Source organism: Rana temporaria, chromosome 3, assembly GCF_905171775.1.
Source record: "Rana temporaria chromosome 3, aRanTem1.1, whole genome shotgun sequence".
NCBI lineage: Eukaryota > Metazoa > Chordata > Amphibia > Anura > Ranidae > Rana > Rana temporaria.
Window position 1 is genome coordinate 455588800 of NC_053491.1, and position 26768 is coordinate 455615567.

The 26768-nt window shown below is 43.9% G+C and overlaps 1 protein-coding gene and 1 pseudogene across 1 annotated transcript in view; both read left to right on the top strand.

Annotated features, from left to right (window-relative positions):
• The window catches only part of LOC120930571 (mucin-3B-like), a 64689-nt gene extending 59985 nt beyond the window's left edge, over positions 1-4704 (top strand). The window contains exon 10 of the mRNA XM_040341746.1: positions 4269-4704. Coding sequence (XP_040197680.1) covers positions 4269-4464 — 196 coding nt within the window. The 3' untranslated portion in view covers positions 4465-4704. The remainder of the gene's footprint in view (positions 1-4268) is intronic.
• An 8162-nt stretch (positions 4705-12866) lies between these two features.
• LOC120933467 lies at positions 12867-13573 on the top strand (annotated as a pseudogene).
• Positions 13574-26768: the final 13195 nt, after the last annotated feature.

Sequence of the window (26768 nt, forward strand, 5' to 3'; positions counted from 1 at the left end):
AAAGCCAATATGTGTTCTCTTATCCAGCTAGCCAGCTACATGATTGTTAGTTTATTATGCAAAAAAAAAAAAAAATCCAGCACTCAATTCAGCTAGTCAACACAGACAACTTAAAACGGTAGTAAACTTCTGCAATAAAAAAAAAAGAATTTCCACTGCAAAATATTGGCATAATTCGTTAGTATAGTGAGTGAGAAACTTGTATAGCGCAACAATGCGAACTTAATCGCCTCAAGGCGCTTTGCATCCAGTGTTGTCCTGATCCATTAGAAGAGGTGGGTCTTTAGTTTTTTCCTAAAAGCCCAATGGTTTTCACCCAAGCGGATGGTCGTGGGTAGAGCATTCCAAAGCCGGGGTCCTTGAACTGCAAATCTACGTTCTCCCTTACATTTGTAGCGTGATTTCGAGATTTGGAGAAAGTTTTGGTTGGTTGACCAGAGCACGCGCTTGGTGACGTAGGGTTTTATTTTCTCGCTTAAGTATTGGGGAGCGTTCCCCTGTATACATTTGTGGGTGAGGCAGAGCGTCTTAAAAGTCACCCGGTCCTGTACGGGCAGCCAGTGGAGGGACCTCAAGACTGGAGAGATAGATTCCCATGTTTTTTTACCTGTTACCAGTCTGGCTGCCGTGTTCTGGACGACTTGTAGACGTGAAATCTGGTATTTCGATAGTCCTAAGTATAGGGAGTTTGCGTAGTCGAGTCGTGAGTTGATGATGGTTCCAATCACTACTGCTGTGTCCTCTTCCGGGATGAACGGGATGAGTCTACGTAGCATGCGGAGAAGATGATGAGAACCGCTGACGACTGATCCTATTTGTGCATTCATATACATTGCATAGTAGCACATTGTGAAATGCTTACCTTAGAACGAAGCTCTACAGTGGTGCGCTGTCACTGCTGAGAGGGCTTGCATCTTCCCCTGGTCTTCCTTCTGGGTTCGTGGACTGTATGAGTGGCTGCAGCTGCAATTATGTCACTCCTGTGCATGTGCGCAGGAGCCCTCAGTTACAGCACAAGGTATACCGTGTCTTTAGAGCACATGCATCAGTGATGTCACCAGCTGCATCTAGTGTGAATATCTCCTAACCGGTACACGTTTAGGAGATATTCATTTACCTACAGGTAAGCTTTATTATAGGCTTACCTGTAGGTAAGAAACATAAAGCGGACTTTACTACTGCTTTAATTGTAAACTGTTTCCATCAATTAGAAAAAAAAAACGAAGGATTTGGTTGTATACATCTAATGCCCATACAGGTTTCTTACAGCCTTCCACACTTGGAATGTGATAAGGATCTTAATCTTTTGAAACCTTTTGGGTATTTTCACACAACCAAGTGCATTTGTTTTATTATTATTTATTGGTAGAACATTTGATAGGAGACTTTAACTATGCACAGACGAGGGCAACTCTCACTTTGCCTCACTTGATTGAATTGAATAGCAGATCCTCTGACAAACCATACAGCATTGGTATGGGAGAATAAGTGATTTGCTTGCTCAGGCAGCAATGAACTGTAATTCTTCAGGACACTCACCAATATCCCCTTTAGCGGCCACCTGTCCACTAAATTTACTAGCTTGCAGGGATGGCCCTCACAGAACAGGCCCCTACATTTAGGTCTGTAATCAGAACAGGACAGGAACATGCCCTTCTAGGTATGTCTCCTTCCCAGTTTGGGTTGCATCTTCTGTGGGCCTGGCCCTCAGGTTGACCACCTGAGGCCGCATGGCAGCCTATACAGAGGAGGGCAGCAGCCCCCTTCCTCCATATCCCCGCTTTCCAGCCAAAGACTTTCGTGCACATGTGCTCTTGATATAAATACAGTCACCCAGCATGCCTTGAGGCACCTTCCTCTGCCAATGGCAAGGGCTGTATCTACACTCATGCTCCCATTTGTCAGGTTTCCTCCTACTATCCAATATGCCACTTCCTATTGGACCAGTGTGAAACAAGCAGACAACATGAGCAGCATCTGATCCCACTGAGCAGACCCCATCAATGGATCACTGCTCCCTGTTAGGCAGTCAGCACCTAAATGTACCTGACAGTCCCCAGATAGGCAGAGAAACCCAAAAATAATGCACTCTCTAGCATCTACCTAGGAGGGTGCTAAAACAGTAATCCCCTAAAGGATCATTTTATTCTTTGAACAATACAGCTCTTTCTTTGCTACATGTTTCCTGTGTGTAACTCAACATGCAGCTAAACGCTCCTATTCTGCAATAAGTCAGACTCAATGTAATCTTGAAAGTGGTTGTAAAGGAAATTTCATTTATTTTTTATAAAAAACATGTCTATACTTTCCTGCTCTGTGCAATAGATCCTCCTCTTCTCGAGTCCCCCTCCGGCGCTCCTGGCTCCACCCCTTGCTGGTGCCCCCAATAGGAAACTATTTGCCATTGGAGCACTCGTGTGGGATACCTCCTGAGCCTCGCTGCCGCATTCATTGACATGGACAGCGGGACTCAGCCCTGTCCCCTGCTCCCTCATCACTGGGGTTGATTGACTGTAGGCAATGCCAATCATACCTACCTAGGTAAATGCAGCATCAGTCCAAAAGCTGCATCTGTCCTCCACCAGCTCTAAGACTGAGAACCGAGCATTCAAACACCACCGATCACTCGGTTCTCAAAACTCTGTGAGCAGAGACCCGATGACTGTCAATCACTGGCTCTCTGCTTTGCCCCCACTCAGTGAGGGCTGAGCTGTGGAGGGAGCGGGAGCGGCCGGCTCAGGCTCTGTGACTTGCTGAGAGACTGAGCTGGGTTGCGGTTCAGACCTGTGGGCGGATCCCGACCATATGATCGCGATCTTTCCCGAGCCTGGACTAGCTCTGTGACTTCAGCCGACAGCGAGCTTCAGTCCGATGTCTGCTGAAAATGGGTCACAGGAGTGGAAAATGAACTGCACTTCTGTGATCCATAGGAGTACGGCCAATGAGCTTGAGAATAGACATGTGCATTTGTTGTTGTCCGAATGCATTTTCGTCCGAATTTCTGAGATTTTCGTGTTCGTTTTAACAAAACAATAACGAATGCATAGAATTCGAAATACGAAATGCTTTATTTTCGTATTCATTATATTTTTGGATCGTTACAACAACAGTTTGATGTAGATAGATAGAAGATTCGACTTTACGGTGACAATAGCAATCTGTGTCTATCAAACCTGCGGTTGAATGTGCCTAACCTAAGTCTATTAGTCCGAGATTATTCAACATAGAGAGAAAAGATTTGACATTATAGAGACATGAATATTCGACAAAGCAGCTAAAAACATACGATCGCCACGAGCGGATATTTATGGTCAAATGCTCCGCCCATAGGCTATAGAAGAATTATTACTAGTTATACAACATTAGAATTCTAATATAGCTTGTGGGCTGAGCATTGTAACGTAAATGTACAATTGCGGCGTCGTAAAGTTTAGCTGCTTCGTCAAATCTTCTTAGAACATCCGACGGACACCATCATTTGAAATTCTGAAAATTTTGAAATTCAGGAATTCAAATATTCGAACATCTGAAAATTTGGAAATGCGAACATCTGAAAATTTGGAAATTCAAACATCTGAAAGTTTGGAAATTCGAACATCTGAAAATGCGAAAATTCATGAATTTACGAATATTGAAATTTCCGAAAAAAACAAATGAAACGAAAATGAACACATTTTTCAACAGTACACATGTCTAAAGGAGAACACACAATGCATTTCCTTTTAGAGGCAGAACAAAAACCATTTGGTGTACTGGCACCCATAGCAACCCGGTCGGTCACCAGCCCTGCACTTACCTCGTCTATCGCATCAGCGCTTCCTCCGGGCGGCGGCTTCCCCTGCATCTCCTTCTCCTCTGCATCATGGCGGCTTCCGCTGTGCATCTCCTCCCTCCTCCTCATAGAATATTAATTTGCTATTGTCACAAAAGTGGGTGTGCTCGGAGCGCAGTGCTCTGCACCCCTAGCCCACCCCTTTTTGAAGCCTATTAGAGACTCTGGATCTAATCACGTGCTTAAAAAAACCAAAAAACGCTATTGGAATCCATGCGTCTGCACCTTGCATATAGATTAGGGTGGCCCTGCGCCCTGCATTACTGGCCGCCACTGGGGTGGGGGATCATTTAGCGCCAACATATACGAAAAAATGGCAGTTTTTCTCTCCTACTTTGCAGAATAGGTTTTGCCAAAAGCTCGGGAGCACTTTAAAGATAAGTTATTGATCATGCATAATTCTTTTATAATTGGAAAAGGTTCTTTATATCCCCAGCTGTCCAGTAGGAGATGACTACTTATACACAGACAACCATTGCGTTGGGAAGATATTGAAGCTCGGCCTGTATATTGGTGGAGGAGTTGCTCTAGCTGTCCTTGTCATCATCATCATCACTCTGGGAATCTGCCTGTACAGAGTAAAGTCCCAGTCGGCTCCGCGTAAAGAATTGTGCTATGAGACTGTTGAGTAGCCACATTTCATGCTAAATTGTCTTATAGTTAAAATGTGGCATTGTATTGTTTTTTTTTTTTTTTTTTAGAAACACGTGTAAAAGATATTGACTTGATGAAAATAATGTTTTCAATATGTACTAATACTTTAAACAACTTGTATCTATCTATAATTTGTAATATATTTATTAGATGTACTATGAACACGTTTTTGATATCCACTATGAATTTTATAGAATAAAGTTTTCATCTCTTGCAAATCTGTGTGGTCATCTTCCCTTGCATCCACTATAGCCTGTGTCCTCATGCTTTTATGGGAGGCGGATCATCCATCAATCTAGAAGTGACATCCCACCCACTGTGTTTTTTTTTTAGTTACGGGGCATGGAGGAGGAGGGAGGGACTCGGCTGTCATTTAGGATCTGATACACTGCCAAATGTGTGATGTCAATACCATGTGACCTGACTATGTAATTATGTATCAAAACCTACAGAGCAGCTATGCAGACTTACCAATAAACAAAGAGCTGCCAGCACTCCCCACACTTCCTAAATATGTGTGTAGCACTACCCCCCTGAAGGAGCTGCTGGTTTGTTTTGGGTGGCATGTTACCTCTTGGCTCCTCCGCCATCTAGGGGTATATAGTGAAAGCAGCAGTAATGGAATGTCCATGACAGGTGTCTTTTTCTGTGCTCTTTATTACCCAGCCGAGTAGGGATGAGCCGAACACCCCCCTGTTCAGTTCGCACCAGAACCTGCGAACACACCAAACGTTCGTGTGAACTTTTGGACCCCGTTAAAGTCTATGGGAATCGAACATTTGAAATCTAAAGTGCTAATTTTAAAGGCTAATACGGTATGCAAGTTATTGTCCTAAAAAGTATTTGGGGACCTGGGTCCTGTCCCAGGAAACATGTATCAATGCAAAAAAAAGTTTTAAAAACTGACATTTTTTCGGGAGCAGTGAATTTAATAATGCTTAGAGTGAAACAATAAAAGTGAAATATTCCTTTAAATTTCGTACCTGGGGGGGGGGGGGTGTAAAGTAAGCATGTGAAATAGCGCATGTTTCCCGTACTTAGAACTGTCTCTGCACAAAGTGTCATTTCTGAAAGAAAACAAGTCATTTAAAACCGGACTTGCGGCTATAATGAATTGTCGGCTCCCGGCAATTCAGAGAGAATTCATTCATAAAAAAAAAGCGTGGGGGTCCCCCCAAATTCAATTACCAGGCCCTTCAGGTCTGGTATGGATATTAAGGGGAACCCCGCCATCAATTTTAAAAAAAATGACATGGGGTTCCCCCCAAATATCCATTCCAGACCCTTCAGGTCTGGTGTGGATTTTAAGGGGAACTCCACCTCAATTTGTTTTTTAAAAATGGCGTTGAGTTCCCCCAAAAATCCACCCCCTATGTAAATTGGTAATGGGGTACATTGTACCCCTACCATTTCACGAAGGAAGTGTAAATAGTTGTAAAAAACACACCTGCCACCTGTCGTCCTGGGGTGGGATCAGAACCCCAGAAGCGACAGAATGAGCCCACGGCACAGCCAAGCTGAGACAGAGACAGAAATTCAAACAAATCAGCCTGGTCAGAGCTAACTAACTCTCTGACCCCCTCTAAATTTAAATTAGCGCCGGTTCTTAGAAGTAACCAGGCGCTACATGTGATACTACAGAAAATGAATGGCAAATGAGTGCAGCGCTAAGTGAACATGAAGTGTTAAAGCGGTTGTAAACCCGCATATAATTTTTTTTTTTTTTTTACACCTGCAAGGAAAAAGCCATAATGAGCTAATATGCACCGCTTATTAGCTAATTATGAAATACTTACCTTGGAACGAGGTAGGTAATTCACCTGGTCCACGCCGAGCCGAGCGTGTCTTCCGGGTATCGCCGCTCCAGCGATGTGACATGCGTGCGGGAGATTTCCTTTGCGGCATGGGTCGGCGGGGCCGGCCCTTCAGCCGAGGATCCCCCCTGCGCATACCGTACAGGTTTAGGAGATATTCTTTATACCTACAGGTAAGCCTTATTATAGGATTACCAGGCTGTAGGCAAAAGTGAAAATAATTACACGTAATTATAATTATAAGTGATTATAATGAGGGCCTTTACTCTGGCCACTGGCACCCCCAACCACCCACCTGGTGCTGCTCCTGGATAATGCTAATGCACATGGGGTGATTAGGGTGTGCCCAGGTACACCCGGCACACCCCGTGCGCACTTTTCCCTAATCTCCCTCTGCCTTTCTGGTGTGACTCGAGGTATCGGTAGTATTCCTGGAGGATATCATAGCGCATACTAATACTCAGTAAACTGTTCTTTTTTCAAAGATCGGTCTTTCCTCCTCTTAGACATGCTCCCTGATGTCTCAGGGTGTTGGCGTTGGGAGTCGCTGCTGTGGGAATTTGATCATCTGGCTGTGTGTGCCCTGGATAGCTGCCATGGATCAGAGCGGTGTTAGTGTGCAGTCATCTCACTCAGGATCCGGCCACGCCCCGCCCACTGGCATTTTAACCTCTTGCCGATCGTGCCATAGCCGATATACGGCTACAGCGCGGTCGAGTTATTCTGGGAGGACGTCTATGGACGTCCTCCCGTTCTCGCATTTCTCGCGCGTCCCCTGTCCATGCTCGCCGGGTTCATGGAACCCTGCACAACAAGGTTAAGGGTAAAGGACCAATGAAAATGGTCTTTTACCATGTGATCACAATTTAAACAAACAGGGGTCACGGTGAGGTCCATCTCTCTTCTCTCCTCACACCGATACAGTGTGTGAGGAGAGAAGAGATTACAGTGAAAAACAGTGAGTTTATTTCCTTTTTTTGGACCACTACAGTGCCCAGAAGTGCCCTACAGTGCCACACAGTGCCAATCTGTGCCCTAAACTACCCATCAGTGCCCCTAATGTACCCAGCAGTACCACTACAGTACCCAGCAGTGCCATCAGTGCCACTACAGTACCCAGCAGTGCCATCAGTGCCACTACAGTACCCAGAAGTGCCACTAGTGTCCATCAGTGCCACTACAAGGCTCATCAGTGCCACTACAAGTCTCATCAGTGCCACTACAAGTTTAATCAGTGCCACATCCGTGCCACCAGTGCCCATCAGTGCCACCTCTGTCACTTCAGTACCCATCGGTGCCACCAGTGTCCATCAGTGCCACCAGTGCCCATAGGTGCCACCAGTACCACCTCTGCCGAATGAAACTAAAAAACATTTTTTTTCAATTTTCGAAATTTCGAATTTCGCATCTTTCGAAAATTTAGAATGTCGATTTTTTCGAAATTTCGAATTTTTGAATTTTCGAATTTCGAATTTTTCAATTTTCCAATTTTTCAATTTTCCAATTTTTGAATTTTCCAATTTTTCCGTTTTCGAATTTTTGAATTTTCGAATTTTCGAAATTTCGGATTTTCGAAGTTTTGTATTTCGAATTTTGGAATTTTTCAATTCGAAATTTTGAGTTTTTTATTTTTCAATTTTCGAAATTTCGAAATTCGGAAATACGAAAATATTCGGAAATACATTTTTTTCAATTTTCGATTTTTTCAATTTTCGAATTTCGAATTTTTACAATTTTCGAAATTCGAAAATTGAAAAATTCCAAATTTGAAAAATTCCAAATTTGAAAAATTCCAAATTTTCGACATTTTCGAGTTTTTTGTAGGTATCACATGGGTAGGTACAGAGCATGATGGGACTGTGAGGCCTATATAAATCCGACGCAAGCCGGGCACACGTCATTGCAGTGAGAAGAGCCGGCCGGCGTGTCAACATCTGGAGAAGACGGAAGACGAGAATAGAAGAAGATGACGTTACAGAAGAGCGGACTGACCGCCGCCAGTATAGCGGCGGCCAGCCCTGAAGGAGAAGGAACCGGACAGCGGGAGGAAGAACCGGGGTGCGCCGAGTCAAGAGCAGAGAGCGGCGAATATAGAAGAAGACCCCCCCAGAGCTGAGAAGACCCCCGGAGCGGAGAAGACGTCACAGAAGAGCGGTGAAGACCCCGGAGAGCAGGAGAAGACCCCCGGAAATCGGAAGAAGAAGCCTACCCTGGTAAAAGAGCTAAAGAAGACAGGGGAGGCCTCCGGAGCAGACTAATAAAATATTTTAATACCCTGTGTGGTTTATTTGTGTTTTTACCACTTTTCTTGCAGGTGAATGGGTAGGGGTACGATGTACCCCATACTCATTCACTTAGGGTGGGGGGCCGGTATCTGGGGGCCCCCTTATTAAAGGGGGCTCCCAGATCCGATAAGCCTCCCGCCCGCATACCCCGACAACCAACGGCCAGGGTTGTCGGGAAGGGGCCCTGTCCTCATCAACATGGGGACAGGGTGCTCTGAGGTGGGGGGGCCGCAGTGCGCCCCCCTGCCCCAGAGCACCCAACCCCCCCATGTTGAGGGCATGCAGCCTGGTACGGCTGAGGAGGGGGGGGGGCGCTCGCTCGTCCCCACTCCCTTCCTGGCTGGCCGGGTAGCGTGCTTTGGATACGGGTCTGGTATGGATTGTAGGGGGACCCCCTACGCTGTTTTTTTCGGCGTAGGGGGGCTCTCCTTACAACCAATAACAGACCTAAGGGCCCGGTATGCTCCTGAGGGGGAACCCATGCCGGATTTTTATTTAAAATCCGGCGGGGACTTCCCCCTCAGGATTCATAACAAACGCTGCACACGTGTAGAATTGGCGGGAATCCAAGTCGGATCTCCCGTCGCTTCTATGACGGCTCTGTCTCCATCGCGGCAAGCCAGCTCGGCGCTGGCTCCCGCGATGGGGCTCGTAGGTGGTCAATCTCGCCGAGAAAGGGAGCGAGATTGACACAATATCGCGTTCACCTACTGTATCCACTTCCAGACCTGCGCACGACGATGTACGTCCTATTTTTAAAGATGAATATCTCGGTAACGGCAGCAGCTGCTGTCACAACCGAGGTATCCATTTTTAGTGTGCGCGGTCTGGAATCCGATAATGGCGGTCTCCGCGGCGGATTCACCGCGAGATCGCCATTATCGGTGGCGGGAGAGGGGCCTCCCGCCGCTCTCCCGCGCCCTCCGCCGCTTACCGGAGCCGTCGGTAGCGGCGGAGGCGATCGGATGCTGTCGGCTGGTGAGCGGGGACGAGACTGAAGGAAAAATCTCCTTTGCCCATCCCCATAGCTCGGCTGGGCGGAAGTGACGTCAAAACGTCAGTCCCGCCCAGCCTCTTAAAGAGACAAAAATTTTTTTGGTCATTTGAAAAAATGACATTTTTTATTTTTTTTTATTTTTTGCATTTAAGCCCAAATATGAGATCTGAGGTCTTTTTGACCCCAGATCTCATATTTAAGAGGACCTGTCATGCTTTTTTCTATTACAAGGGATGTTTACATTCCTTGTAATAGGAATAAAAGTGATCAAATTATTATTATTTTTTTTTCAGTGTAAAAAATAATAAAATAAATAAAAATAAATAAGAAAACAAAAAAAAATTTTTTTTAAAGCGCCCCGTCCCGACGAGCTCGCGCGCAGAAGCAAATGCATACGCGAGTAGCGCCCGCATATGAAAACGGTGTTCAAATCACACAAGTGAGGTATCGCCGCGATCGTTAGAGCGAGAGCAATAATTATAGCCCTAGAGCTACTCTGTAGCTCAAAAAATGCAATCTCTAGAATTTTTTAAACATCGCCTATCGAGATTTTTAAGGGTAAAAGTTTGACGCCATGCCACGAGCGGGCGCAATTTTTAAGCGTGACATGTTGGGCATCATTGTACTCGGCGTAACATTATCTTTCAAAATATATAAAAAAATTGGGCCAAATTTATTGTTGTCTTATTTTTTAATTCAAAAAAGTGAATTTTTTCCAAAAAAAGTGCGCTTGTAAGACCGCTGCGCAAATACGGTGTGACAAAAAGTATTGGAATGACCACTATTTTATTCTCTAGGGTGTTAGAAAAAAATATATATAATGTTTGGGGGTTTTAAGTAATTTTCTAAAAAAAAAACTGTTTTAGTCTTGCAAACACCGAATCTGAAAAACACCTAAGGTCTGGAAGTGGGTATACACAATCCGAAAAATCTTATGAAAAATGCTGCATTCAAATCGATCGTACGATAATCGGATCGTTAGTATAGAGCTTTCGAGAGCCGATCAGGACAGTTCATCCGATATTATTCTATCGGACATGCACGAAAAAAAAATTTGTACGACGCCAGATCGTATGATTTTTGTTTAATCAGTACAGCTGTCGTTCGAAAATGCAATACAAATGCATTACAACACATGACATCACTTCCGAATTTTTATTATGTCGCACGAGAATTTTCATGACTTTAGTGAACTCATCAGATTCGTGAGATTAGCATGCAAAAAAAAAAAAAAAAACGAACGATTTTTTGTCCGATAACCGGACATTGGGGTTCTAAGATCTCAGATTCTGAAAATGTCTGCTGAGCTGCTGAGGACAAAGTAGTTAGCTTTCTGATAATACTTTGCACTGTTTGCCCCTCATTGCTGGCAATTTCCATCCATGGCATTGCTATTTAGAAGTGTGATGACCATGTTGACAGCTCTACTGCTACCTGTCCTTAATTTAGGCATCTATGTTAAAACGGAGGTCCACAAAAAAATGGAACCTCCACTTTTCGGAACACCCCCCCCCCTCCAGTGTCACATTTTCCACCTTTCAGGGGGAGTGGGGTGCAGATACCTGTATATACAGGTATTTGCACCCACTTCTGGACATAGACTCCTGCGGGGGTCACGCCACATCCCCTCCCCCCCGCTGTCTTCTTGGAAACACACAGGTCCCAGAAGACAGTGGGGACCAGTTAGGATGCGCCGCACGAGTTGTGCATTCGCAGTAGGAAACCGGGAAGTGAAGCCGCAACACTTCAGTTCCTGATTCGGCTACGGCTGCCGACATCACGGGCACCCTGGACAGGTAAGTGTCCATTTTTTTAAAGTCAGCAGCTGCAGTATTTGTAGCTGCTGGCTTTTAATATTTTTTTTTTAGGTGGACCTCCTTTTTAACCACTTAAGCCCCCTTAAGGACCAAAGGTGTTTTTACAATTTGGCACTGCGCTGCTTTAACTGGTAATTGCGCGGTCATGCAATGTTGTACCGAAACAAAATTTGCGTCCTTTTCTTCCCACAAATAGAGCTTTCTTTTGATGGTATTTGATTGCCTCTGTGATTTTTATTTTTTGCGATATAAACGGAAAAAGACCGAAAATTTGGAAAAAAATTATATTTTCAACTTTTTGTTATAAGAAAAATCGAATAAACTAAACTTTAGTCAAACATTTAGGCCAAAATGTATTCAGCCACATGTCTTTAGTAAAAAAAAAATTGCAATAAGCGTATATTTATTGGTTTTCGCAAAAGTTATAGCGTCTACAAACTAGGGTAAATTTCCTGGAATTTACACAGCTTTTAATTTATAACTGCCTATCTCAATTCTTGAGGTGCTAAAATGGCAGGGCAGTACAACCCCCCCCCAAATGACCCCATTTTGGAAAGTAGACACCCCAAGGAAACTGCTGAGAGGCATGTTGAGTCCATTGAATATTTTTTTTTTAGTCCCAAGTGACTGAATAATGTAAAAAAAAAAAAAAATTCACTAAATGACATATTGCTCACACATGCCATGGTTATATGTGGAATTGCACCCAAAATACATTCTGCTGCTTCTCCTGAGTATGGGGATACCACATGTGTGGGACTTTTTGGGAGCCTAGCCGCGTATGGGGCCCCAAAAACCAAGCACCGCCTTCAGCATTTCTAAGGGCGCAAATTTTTGATTTCACTCCTCACTACCTATCACAGTTTCGAAGGCCATAAAATGCCAAAATGGCACAAAACCCCCCCAAATGACCTCATTTTGGAAAGTAGACACCCCAAGCTATTTGCTGAGAGGCATAGTGAGTATTTTACAGCTCTCATTTGTCTTTAAAAATGAAGAAAGAAAATAAAAATGTATTTTTGTTTTTGTTTTTTACATTTTCAAAACTTTGTGATAAAAAGCGAGATCTGCAAAATACTCACCATACCTCTCAGCAAATAGCTTGTGGTGTCTACTTTCCAAAATGGGGTCATTTGGGGGGGGTTGTGCCATCGCGGCATTCCATGGCCTCCGAAACTGTGATAGGTAGAGAGGAGTGAAATCAAAAATTTACACCATTAGAAAGCCTGAAGGCGGTGATTGGTTTTTGGGGTCCCGTACGCGGCTAGGCTCCCAAAAAGTCTCACACATGTGGTATCCCCATACTCAGGAGAAGCAGCAGAATGTATTTTGGGGTGTATTTCCAAATATGCCCATGGCATGTTTGAGAAATATATAATTTAGTGACAACTTTGCGCCAAAAAAATAAAAAATATTTATTTTTCCCGCAACTTGTGTCAAAATACAAAATATTCGGATGTCCTGAAGATGCCGATGAAGGGGAGATTTCCGATCAGCCGGAACCCTCCAATATCTGCAGAGCGGCGAGATCGTCTTCCGGGATCCGGTCCGGATCATGACTGTCAACTACAACTCCCTGGGGGAGCCTGGCCTGGGGGCCAGAAATGTTGTGTTCTTTAATATTCCTCAAATCCAGTATAAGAATCCTTGGGTTCAGATTGTGACCTTCAAGAACATGACCCTGTCTCCATTCCTGCGGTTTTATTTAGACAACGGCGAGCAGGTTCTCGTTGACATGGAGGAAAAGAGCCACACGGAAATTGTGCAGCATGTGAAGAAGATCCTGGGGAAGTGCTTAAAGCCGAAGAGAAAGCCAAGATGGTGCTGTCCCACCCGGCCAACTTTGGCCTGAAGAAGTACTACTTGAGGGAATGCATGTGCGAGGTGGAGGGTCAGGTGACCTGCCCAGGGCTGGTGCCGCTGCCGAAGGAAATGACGGGAAAATATAAAAGTAAAAAGAAAGCGGAGAGCGCTGTGTGAGCCCCACCCCTCCCCCAAGCTGCTATGGATGAGTATGTCGAAGCCGGACTATTATTTAATGATCACCCAGCTCCAGAGTGCTCCTTACTCACCAGGACACATTCTTGTATAGTTACATTTTTATTGTCTGCCTGGATTGGTTGAATATTTTTCTATACTCCTGTTAAATTAAAAGTCATCAGTTCTAAAAAAAATATATATAAAATATTACATTGATTTGACATGCCTCTCAGCAAATAGCTTGGGGTGTCTGCTTTCCAAAATGGGGTCATTTGGGGGGATTTTGAACTGTCCTGGCATTTTATGCACAACATTTAGAAGCTTATGTCACACAATCCATCCCAGGGGATAAAAATCCGCGGAAACAGATCAGCTGGATTGTACACACCAGGGGATCTATCCGCTGGAGCCGGTCCGCGGATCAATTCCAGCGGATGGATCCTCTTGTGTGTACGGGGCCTGACACTGTTTGTTTACATAAAAACATTTTTTTTTTTGCAAGAAAGTTAAGTTGAACCCCCAAACATTATATATATTTTTTTAAAGCAAAGGCCCTACAGAATAAAATGGTGGGTGTTGAATTTTTTTTTCCACACAGTATTTGCGCAGCGATTTTTCAAACGCATTTTTTTGGGAAAAAATACACTTTTTTTTATTTTAAAGCACTAAAACACACTGTATTGCCCAAATTATTGATAAAATAAAAAAGATGATCTTAGGCCGAGTACATAGATATCAAACATGACATACTTTAAAATTGCGCACAAACGCTCAGTGGCGACAAACTACATACATTTTTAAAAGCCTTTACAGGTTACCACATTAGATTTACAGAGGAGGTCTACTGCTAAAATTACTGCCCTCGATCTGCCCTTTGCGGTGATACCTCACATGCATGGTACAATTGCTGTTTACATATGACTCCAGACCGACGATTTCGTTCGCCTTTGCGCAAGAGCAGGGGGGGGGGGGACAGGGGTGCTTTTTTTATATATATATATATATATTTATTTAGCTTTTTTTATTTTATTTGTAAACTGTTCTTTCCATTTTATAAATTTTTTACCATTTTTATTGTTATCTCAGGGAATGTAAATATCCCTTATGATAGCAATAGTTAGTGACAGGTACTGTCTATTAGACCCTAGATCTTTCCTCTGCCCTCAAAGCATCTGACCACACCAGGATCGGTATGATAAAATTCTTTCCCAATTTCCCAATGGTGCTGTTTATATTCGGGGAGGGGGGACATTCCCTCCCACTGAATGTAAAAGCAGTCTAGAGGCTAATTAGCCGCTAGGACTGCTTTTACATGAAAGCCGACCGCTGGCTGAAAAGAATGATACCAAGATGATACCTAAACCCGCAGGCATCATTCTGGTATAACCATTCAAAGTCCAGCAACATACCAGTACGTTGATGGTTCTTGTTGGACATGTATTGTAATCTTTTTTTTCATGCAGCCTGTTGGCTGAACGAAAAAAAGATTGATCGGTGGGTTTGCCCACCATTAGAATACCTCCCTTCATCCACCCATTTCTAATGATGGGCATACATGCATCATTTATATATGCCGAAGCATGGGGGCATCCTCCCGCAAAAAAGTTATGCCGCGTACACACGGTCAGACTTTTCCACGGGCAAGCCTCCGTTGGAATTTTGACGGTATGTACGCGGCATTAGGAGCAAAATCGCTCCTCCGCCCATAATACCACCATGCTCCTACAGCACTGGAGTCACGGCTTTATATATCGTGGGAGCAAACGCTGTTGCTGTCAAGATAAATAAGTCCGCGCAACAGCTGAATGGCGTACCTGAAAACAGTAAAGTAAATTACATACCTGAAAAGAAAGCATGAAAAAACATAATAACAATAAAACTTTGCAGAATAGAATACAGTAAAAAAGAGCAGAACAATAGAGAGAGAATAGAGAGGGAGAGATAATAAAACGACAACTATTTTTGTTTTTTTTATTCTATATATTTTTTGTGTTTTTATTTTTTACTTAGAAAACGCTTCCAAAAAAAACTGTTAGCGATCGCAGGGATCAGGCCTGTCTCTGCGAACGCTGCAGTTATGTGTGTTGTGTTTTGTAAGTGACAGTGATCGATCGATACTGCACTTGGGTGGGTTGGGCTGGGCGGAGGGGCAAAACGCAGGTGCTAGCGGGTATCTGGGCTGATTCCGCTAACAATGCGTTTTTGGGAACCCTAAACTGCTGGGTACGCTAGTATAGATCTGATCAGATCAGGTATTGATCCGTTCAGATACTATACCACTAAGGGGGGTGTATGCTTTGCACGTGGGTGTAACCTTGGGCGATGCAGGGCGACGCAGACCGTAACTGACGCAAACATTTTATTGATATGACCCGCCGGGCGATCAGGGGGTTAAACTTTTATTGGGTTATATACGGCGGGTGCCCTGATGCTATAAACAGCAAACTAACTAACCAGCGTCAACCGTAACACTTATACGGTGATCACTGGTGAAAGAGTTAACTAGGGGGCAATCAGGGGGTTAAAACCTTTATTAGGTAATATATGGGGGTACCTGACGCTTTATAAAAACCTGGCGGCGAACCTAAATAACTAAATAACTAACTGGCTAACCAGCGTCACCAGTAACACTTATACGGTGATCACTGGTGAAAGGGTTAACTCTAGGGGCAATCAGGGGTTAAAACCTTTATTTAGAAAATTTATGGGGGTACCTAATGCTATAAAAAGCATTAGGTACCCCCATAGAACCTCAAAAAATAACTAGCTACCAGGCGGCACCAGCGACACTGATACAGCGAACAGAAAAATGATCGCTTAGTGACGCTGGCAATAGGGGGTGAAAGGGTTAACTCTAGGGGCAATCAGGGGTTAAAAACCTTTATTACCCTATTTATTAACCTTTAAACCCTCTGACGCACCCTCATACGTCACTGGGAAAGACCGGGAAAGACCAGGCTTTCCCAGTGACGTACGAGGGTGCGTCAGAGGGGGCGGGGTCACGTGACGGGTGGCCGCTTCCCCTATATAAGAAATGTCACAGCTCCAGCGCGTCATTCCGCTGGGCTGTGTCCAGCGGAGAGAGGAGCTCGCCTGCTGCGCTCCGGACGTATGGATCTTTTCATCGCTGGACCGGACCGCTGATCACCCGTCGCTGGAGAGATCATCTGTTGCTGGATAGAAGACAACGTTGGAGCGGGGGGCCGGGCCGAGAGTGGATTCACATCGCTGGATTTTTTTTTTTATTAATAAAGGATTTTTTTCTACGGTGTCTGTGTGTTTTTTTTAACTATTTACACTTCCTTCGTGAAATGGTAGAGGTACAGTGTACCCCATTACCAATTCACATAGGGGGGGCCAGGATCTGGGGGTCCCCTTTGTTAAAGGGGTCTTCCAGATTCTGATAAGCCCCCCGCCCGCAGACCCCCACAACCACCGGGCAAGGGTTGTGGGGATGAGGCCCTTGTCCCCATCAACATGGGGACATCCTCCCCATGTTGAGGGCATGTGGCCTGGTGCGGTTCAGGAGAGGGGGGGGGCCGCACTCTGTCCCCCCTCTTTTCTGCGGCCGGCCAGGTTAACGTGCTCGGATAAGGGTCTGGTGTGGATTTTTGGGGCAACTCCACACCATTTTTTTTTTTAAATTTGGGGTGGAGTTCCCCTTAAAATCCACACCAGACGTGAAAGGGTCTGGTATGGATATTTGGGGGGAACCCCACATCATTTTTTTTTTAAATTGACGGCGGGGTTTCCCTTAATATCTATATCAGACCTGAAGGGCCTGTTAATGGAATTTGGGGGGACCACCAGCTTTTTTATTTTTATTTTATGAATCATCTCTGTAATTGCCAGAGCCGACAATTCATTAGAGCCGCAAAGCCGGTTTTAAATGCCTTTTTTTCTTTCAGGAATTACACTTTGTGCAGGGACAGTTCTATGTACGGGAAACATGCGCTTTTTCACATGCTGACTTTACACCCCCCCTAGGTACGAAATTTAAAGTAATATTACACTTTTATTGTTTCACTTTAAGCATTATTAAATTCACTGCTCCTGAAAAAACTGCAGTTTTTAAAACTTTTTTTGCATTGATACATGTTTCCTGGGACAGGACCCAGGTCCCCAAACACTTTTTAGGACAATAAATTGCATATTAGCCTTTAAAATTAACACTTTAGATTTCTCCCATAGACTTTAACAGGGTGTTCCGCGGCTTTTTTCGAATTTGCCGCGAACACCCCTAATTGTTCGTTGTTCGCCGAACAGGCGAACAGGCAATGTTCGAGTCGAACATGAGTTCGACTCGAACTCGAAGCTCATCCCTATTGTTGAGTATCCAAAAATATTTATTGTATCACACTTAAAATGTTTCATTTTTATTTTTTCAAAAAATATCTTAATATAAATTCTTAAATTTTTTTTTTTTGGTCAAGAAATATTTTTTTGATTTGAAATATTTGTCTACATCTATATTTTTTTAAAATCCCTCCCCAGCACATCAATAAGATTCTTCATTTTTTGTTCCAGATTTCGCTTTTTATTTATAATATTCTCAAGGGCAAAGTTTGTTTCCTCTATTTCTGCCATGCAGGAATTGATCTCCCCAATTAGGACAGGGGCACTGTAGGTGTCCAATCCGCCCCCAACAGCTACGACACCTCCTGAAATTTGGAAAAAAAAACATGTATTACAATTATGCAGGCCTACATGTATTACCTGAAGCTGTGTTGTATGACACTGACCTGATGTGGTGGCATTTTGCAATTCCTGCACATTCGTCGAGGGTGGGGCTTGGCTCTGTGTGGGGTTGGTTGGCTCCACTGATGCAGCTTCATTGCGCTCTATGAGATTGTAAAAAAAGGGATACATAAATCAAAAAGATTAGAGGCCTGAAAGAGGAATATCAATCATTCTTTTTAAAAAGTATGGTACAATTGTCTGTTTTTACAATCCTTCTAAGCTTAACACAGGATTTTATCCATTACCAAAGCTGCTGCATTTCTCTATATTTGGCCAAGTTCCTACATGGAAAAACAACAAGTATACACTGTGGATCACCTCTGTGTGACACCCCAACTAGGTTGTTCTTGTGACCAACACTCAGTGCCGATCCTGACCTCCCTGGGGCCCGAAGCAAAATGACATACAGTAGGTGTTTGTGATATTGTGTTTTTAGCACGACAGCATCGCGCTGATTCTCGGCGACATGGTGCCGAGATCTCGCCGACATCTCACACTCACTGGAATAGTGACAGCACATCCCAGCAAGCGCGTCATAGAAGCGACGGGAGATCCGACTTGGATTTCCGCCAATTCTACACGTGTGCGGCGTTTGTTATGAATCCTGAGGGGGAAGTCCCCGCCGGATTTTAAATAAAAATCCGGCATGGGTTCCCCCCTCAGGAGCATACCGGGCCCTTAGGTCTGTTATGGGTTGTAAGGAGAGCCCCCCTACGCCGAAAAAAAACGGCGTAGGGGGTCCCCCTACAATCCATACCAGACCCGTATCCAAAGCACGCTACCCGGCCAGCCAGGAAGGGAGTGGGGACGAGCGAGCGCCCCCCCCCCCCCTCCTGAGCCGTACCAGGCTGCATGCCCTCAACATGGGGGGGGTTGGGTGCTCTGGGGCAGGGGGGCGCACTGCGGCCCCCCCACCTCAGAGCACCCTGTCCCCATGTTGATGAGGACAGGGCCCCTTCCCGACAACCCTGGCCGTTGGTTGTCGGGGTATGCGGGCGGGAGGCTTATCGGAATCTGGGAGCCCCCTTTAATAAGGGGGCCCCCAGATACCGGCCCCCCACCCTAAGTGAATGAGTATGGGACACATCGTACCCCTACCCATTCACCTGCAAGAAAAGTGGTAAAAACACAAATAAACCACACAGGGTATTAAAATATTTTATTAGTCTGCTCCGGAGGCCTCCCCTGTCTTCTTTAGCTCTTTTACCAGGGTAGGCTTCTTCTTCCGATTTCCGGGGGTCTTCTCCTGCTCTCCGGGGTCTTCACCGCTCTTCTGTGACGTCTTCTCCGCTCCGGGGGGTCTTCTCAGCTCTTCTGTGACGTCTTCTCCGCTCCGGGGGTCTTCTCAGCTCTGGGGGGGTCTTCTTCTATATTCGCCGCTCTCCGCTCTTGACTTGGCGCACCCCGGTTCTTTCTCCCGCTGTCCGGTTCCTTCTCCTTCAGGGCTGGCCGCCGCTATACTGGCGGCGGTCAGTCCGCTCTTCTGTAACGTCATCTTCTTCTCGTATTTGGGGGGCCCTTCGCAAGCTTTGCAGGGCCCTAAGCGGCTTGCATAGTGAGCCTATAGGGCGGATCGGCCATGCCAACCATTGTGCTACTGAGTCCATATGTGTAACCAACTGCTGTGCTGAGCATACTCTCCTTTTACTGTATATTGACTTAAGTTTGATTATTTAAATCTAGTTAATAACACATCTACATTAAATAAAAAATTGGTCTCACATAAAAAGTTCTTAAATAGAATGACCAACCAATTATTATACCCACAAACATGAACCTTGAAACATCTATTCTTGAACTGTATATATACACAACCTGAAATAAAAAGCACATGCTGCAAAATAATAAAAACAAATACTCAGAGTACACATGAAAATTACTTACGTCTTATGAGGACTCTTCGAATTCTCTCCAGCTGCTCCGGGTCTCTTCTTTTCAAGTCTGACCACCTCTTCCTCAACTGATCCCTTGACCTCTGCACCCCGAATTTCTCATGGAGAGTCCTCCGTACCTTCTCCATGATCTGGCCCTTTAGCTTCTTGGGTTTCTTGTAAGGCCCTATTAGACAATCATAGTTCTCCTCTTCAACAATGGCAACCATATCCACCATCTCATAAAAGGTCATTCTGGTAGCTTGTTTCATGCTCCTGCTCCTGGTGTGTGCCTGACCTCTCTCCTTACTTGTGGTCTCTCCTGAGTCTCATCCATCATGTCTTCTTCAGTGAAGTGCATTGACCGACCGAAAAGGCCGTGCCAATTACTAGAACGATCGTCATAGGCGGGGATACGTGCGGAGCTTCCCGCATGCGCAGTGTATAAAGGTATATTGCGTGAGTTAGAACATCGTTCGCAGTCAGTAGAAAACGTCGGGAAAACGATCGTGCAGTACGACGATACGAAACTTGATTTTTGGACTTTATGATCAGTGGATGAGTTTGTGGATTAGATATGGGGAGAAAGCTAAGGCTTGACTGACATTAGTTTTTTTTTGCTAAATTTTGACTTGCAGAAATAATGGAGGCCTTCAGAGAACAGGAGTTCTTCACAGAACTTGTTCAAAGGGGGCCCCGGATGGCAACCCCCCTTTTTTCTAGAATTTTTATTTCACAAAAGAATAGTTTATTGAGCCAAGATCTGGCATTGTAATGGCCCCCCCACCCCTAAAATAATCGACATCTTGTTGCCACACAGCACGTGCACTTTGGGGGGCCAATCGTGTATGGACAGTCTCACGGGCCACCACCACTGGAACATCAGTGGCCTCATCAGGCACAAGTGTCATATAGTTTATTGAGGGTCTCTTTAGGAAATTGTGCAATATGCAGGAGCAAAGTATGACATGGTTCTGATTCTACTTAAGAAACCTACAGTCCTTATCTTGTTTGCAACGCCTGTATACTGCTGTTCAAAGTATATAGGGCCAAAAGGTCTTGTCAGGGCCGATCCTCGCTATAGGCTCACTATGCAAGCCGCTTAGGGCCCCGCAAAGCTGCAAAGGGCCCCCCAAATTACTAGAGGCCCCGCCTGGTGAGAAGTCATTTTCGCCCCCTCACCCCGCTTCTAAACTCGCTGGCTGAGTCATTTCAGACAGCAGAATACCCCCTCCCCCCCGCTTCTCAACTTTCAACTTTGTGACTTGTCACTGTCGTCAGCACCACCTCGATTCTCATTTTTAATGTGCCATGTCATTTTGCTTAGGGCCCCAGGGAGGTCAGGATCAGCACTGGGTCTTGTAATGACCTGGGGGGAGTGGTGGCGGGGAAACTCATGCTATTTTTTTCAATGATTTTTATCCATATTGCAGGGACCAAACATTACATTAAAGCCGCAAGCAGTATTAAATTACTTTTTTCTGAGAGTATTCTCATGTTGTGGAGGGACATTTCTAAACACGTGCCACTACTATAGACACCCAGCAGGTACCATATTTAAAGGAATTTTATTTATTTATTTTTCACTTTAAGCATCATTAAAATCACTGCTGAAGAAAAAACTACAGTTTTTAAATCTTTTTTTTCCATTGATACATGTTCCCTGGGGCAAGACCCGGGTTCTCAATGACGTTTTCCAACAATAACTTGCATATTGGGCTTTAAAATGAGCACTTTTGAATATGAACGTTCGAGTCCCATAGACTTCAATGGGGTTCTAAATGTTTGCGCGAACGGTCGGTCTGTTCGAACGTTCTGGTGCGAACCGAACGCGGGTATGTTCGGCTCATCCCTAGTCTAGACCATCTGAAGAGCGGGAGGTAAATGGGGAGGATCGGGGGGAGGGAGGAGGATAGGGGGGGAAAGCGGGGGGGGGGAAAAAGATAAAAATGGTTTGTCAAAAGAAGAAAGGAAGGAAAAAAGAGAAGAAAAGAAAAAGAGGACCCCCAGCCGATCTGCTGTCTCCAGAGTTGTGGGGCGGAAGAGACCCCCGGTGCATAACGGGGCCTGGGTCTCTTCATCCCTGTACAAATGGAAGATGGGAAGAAAGAAGCAAAAAAGAAGAATGGATTTGATAACATTTATAACATACAATGTTAGAGGGCTAAACTCTCCACAGAAGCGACATATGGTGCTACGGGAATTAGAAAGAAAGGGCGCAGAAATCATATTTTTAGAAGAAACCCATCTGGCATTGGATGGCAATATTAAATTATATTCTAAGAAGATCCCTATATGGTATTATGGAGATTCAAGCACAAAAAGGGCAAAGGGGGTGGCAATTGGCTTTGGAAACAACGTTGACTTCAAGATTGAGGATAGGAAGGTCGATCCTGAAGGCAGATTCCTGTTCCTGAGAGGAACTATATCAGGCATAAAATACACCTTGTCAAATGTATACTGCCCCAATAAGCACCCTAAAAAATATTTGCTAGAGATCTTGAAGGAACTAGGTGAACTTAAAAAAGGTTACTTAATAATGGCTGGAGATTTAGGGCTAGATTCACATAGATCAGCGGATCTTTAGATCCGCGTGATCTATGTGATTAAGGTTCGACTGGCGCAAGTTGGAGAGGCAAGTGGCTAATTCACTAAACACTTACCTCCAAACTTGCGGTGGCGGATCGTAAATCCCCCTGCGGAATTCAAATTCCGCGGCTAGGGGGAGTGTACTATTTAAATCAGGCGCGTTCCCGCGCCGATTTAAATGCGCATGCGCCATCCGCGAAATTTCCCGGCGTGCATTGCTCCCACTGACGTCGCTAGGACGTCAGTGGTTTCGACGCTTACGTAAATGACGTCCATCCGTATTCGAGAACGACTTACGCAAACGACGTAAAAAAAAATCAAAATCGACGCTGGAACGACGGCTATGCTTAACATTGGCTGCGCCTCATAGAAGCAGGGGTAAGTATACGCCAGGAAAACCGCTACGGAAACGTCGTAACAACACTGCATCGGGTCCGCGTACGTTCGTGAATTGCCGTATCTCGCTGATTTACATATTTCTCAATGTAAATCAGCGAGAACGCCCCCCGCGGCCATTTTAAAAATGCAGTTAAGATCCGACGGTGTAACACAGTTACACCTGTCGGATCTTAGGCATATCTATGCGTAACTGATTCTATGAATCAGTCGCATAGATACGACGGGCCTAAGTCAGAGATACGACGGCGTATCAGGAGATACACCGTCTTATCTCTCTGTGAATCTAGCCCTTAAACTTTACTATGGACAGCAAATTAGATTCCACTTCCGGGGCTGTAGATATAGAAAAAAAAGTATTAAGAAGAGTAAAAGGAAAACTATTTGAACATCAATTACTAGACGTCTGGAGGATCCAACATCCTAATGTAAAAGATTTTACATACCATTCAACGATACATGGAACGTACTCCAGACTGGACTACATACTGATTGAACATAGAGCATTGGAGGTAGTAATGGACACATTAATAGACATAGCCACAATATCAGATCACGCCCCAGTGACAATGAAGCTAAAATTAAAAAGGAAAGTGATGGGGAGAGGAGCCTGGAGAATAAATGAAGATATAATTGAAGACCAAGAAGTAGAGAAGATAATAGAAACAGAAATTAACCAGTATTTCCTGACCAATGACAAACCAGAATTGAGTAAAGCAACAATCTGGGAAGTGCACAAGGCCGTTATAAGGGGCCAATTGATAGCTATTGGGGCCAGAAAAAAGAAAGAAAGAGAAATTAATATGCAAAAAATCTTAAAAGAAATATATGACTTGGAACAAAGACATAAGAGAAATGCCGAAAAGGAAATCCAACGTGCCTTAATACTAAAAAAGGAATCATTGAAAGACCTAATGGAGCAGGAAACAAGAAAGGAGTTCAACAGAATCAGAAAGGACAGATACAAAGGAGGAAACAAGCCTGGAAAATACCTTGCAAAAATGTTAAGGTGCAATAAGTCGCTACATTTTATAGAGAAGATAAAGAATGGAAGAGGAGAAATGGTGAATAAAACAGTTGATATTGCAACAGCATTCCAAACATATTATAGTGCATTATACGCAATTAGAAAGGAAGATACACATAAGGAGAAGGAGAAGAGGAAAGAAAAGACACAAGAATATTTAAAGAATACAAAATTGCCCAAAATACATGAAGAATGCCTGACAGCTTTGGAAGCAGGGATTACACAGGAAGAAATTATAAGAGCATTAAAAGAAACACCCATTGGGAAAAGTCCTGGACCAGATGGGTTCACCATCAAATATTATAAAAAAATTCAAAGCCAATTGATCCCGAGACTATGTGATTACTTTAACCAAATAGGGGAAGAAGAAGAAATGCGACATGAATCTTTAATGGCCCACATCACTATAATACCACAATCTGGGAAAGATAAGACATTATGTTCTAGTTATAGGCCTATAGCATTACAAAATGTCGACACAAAACTATACGCAAAAATCCTAGCCACTCGATTAAAGGACCTAATGCCAGATTGGGTTGACCCAGACCAGACCGGGTTTATACCCAGAAGAGAAGGTAGAGATAATAGTCTAAAAACTATATTACTACTGCAGGAAAACAAGAGCGTAAAATCCCCAGTTCTACTCCTGTCAATAGACGCCGAGAAAGCATTTGACAGGGTAGACTGGGGATTTATGATGGACACGCTCCAATATCAGGGAATGGGACCTAAAATTAGACACTGGATACAAAATTTGTACAGTAGACCAACGGCAATGGTCAAGGTTAATGGTAAAATGTCATTGCCCTTTGAAATGCATAATGGGACTAGACAAGGGTGCCCGCTCTCGCAACTTCTATATGTACTAACGCTGGAACATTTTTTGGCAACCCTGCAAAATAACCCAAAAATAGAGGGGGCGAGAATAGGCGAAGAAGAACACAAGATAGCGGCGTATGCCGACAATATCTTAATGTACATAACTAACCCAAAGGTGACCCTGCCAAACATAGCTAAGGAAATAAAAAAGTACGGAGAACTTTCGAACTTCAAAATAAATCCCATAAAAACAGAAATTCAAAATATAGGACTGGAGAAAAAATAAGAACTTGCGTTGCAAAAACAATATTCATACATGTGGGTGAGAGGAGAGCTAACGTATCTGGGGGTTAAATTGACATCTACAGTAGATGGTCTGTATCTTGCTAACCTAATCCCTCTGCTAAATGAAATAAAAACAGATCTAAAAAAGAATATAACAAGATCACTTTCATGGTTAGGAAGGATAAACGCTTTTAGGATGGCTACCCTCACAAAAATAACATAAATTCCAGATGTTACCCATAGATATCCCACAGAGTTTCTTCAAGACCATTAAAACAATGCTGATAAAATATATATGGAAAAACAAAAAAGCAAGAGTAAACTTTGCAACATTAACAAGAGGAAAAAAACACGGAGGATTAGCAGCACCGGATATAAAGAGATATTATAAGGCCACGATCATTGCACGAATGGTAGAATGGGGAAACAAACACAAAGAGAATGAAAGAAAAATGGATTTGAATGGAAAATAGTATAAGTAAAACAGCACTTCACAAAAACGTATGGATACCACAAAAGTACAGAGTGTTGGATGTAGACACGCACAAACTAACAAAGAATGTTTTCAAAGTTTGGGATTTAATACACAAATAGAATACATGGATTTACAATTCACCTTTAATTTCACTTACGGAAACTAATTTTTTTATACCGGGGAAAGGGACACGGTTTGGAAATAAGATGGGGGCTGCACAAATAAATGACATTATAGAACAGGGAAAGATAAAAACATTCCTGGAGATAAAAGAAAAAAAACAGGTGGGATATCAACTACTGGGAATATATACAACTAAAACATCTGATAAATTCAATACCTACACCTTTAAGAGATGAAAAGAAATTAACCCCCTTAGAGAAGTTGTGCTCTACGCAAACCCCAGTAAAACACGTGATATCAAGAGTTTATCAAATCCTGACAGAATCAGCGCTACAAGGAAAACCTTATTATATAGAGAAATGGGAAAAAGAAATAAGCAAGAAATTTGAGGATCAACAAGTTAAAAAAATAATAGCATCCGTACATAACACCGCAACCGACATGAATACAATTGAAATTAACTATAAGGGGTAGATTCAGGTAGGACTTACGCCGACGTATCTCGAGATACGCCGCGTAAGTGTAAATGTGCGCCGTACCCACAGAACTAGATATGCCCGAAAATAGGCTTCTCCCGACCGACGTAACTTTTCTCCGCCGGCGTAGTGCGGGCGCATATTTACGCCGAACGTATCTGGCGCACCCATTGATTTTTTTTTTTTAATTCTTTATTTATAAACAGGGAAAAAGGGGGTCCATAGGAACCACCGCGTCATTACAAACATCAGTACGGTAAATGGGATAAACATCAAGGTACACAGTACAGATTTAAAAAACCGAACAGTTCAAACAATATAGGGTAATATTCGTGGCTGGGATGTCACAATCCACCATTAAAAGATGTGTGCACCAGGTTGTCCCCGCAATCCTCAAACGCATGTCCCACCACATCATTGAACCCACCCAGGAGCATCTGCGGCATAAGGCAATGGCGGATTTCTTCAGAATTGCAGGATTCCCATGCACCGTGGGGGCCATTGATTGTACACATGTGGCACTACGGCCCCCCGTGACACAGAGCACATATACCGTAATCGTAAGCATTGGCATTCCATCAACGTACA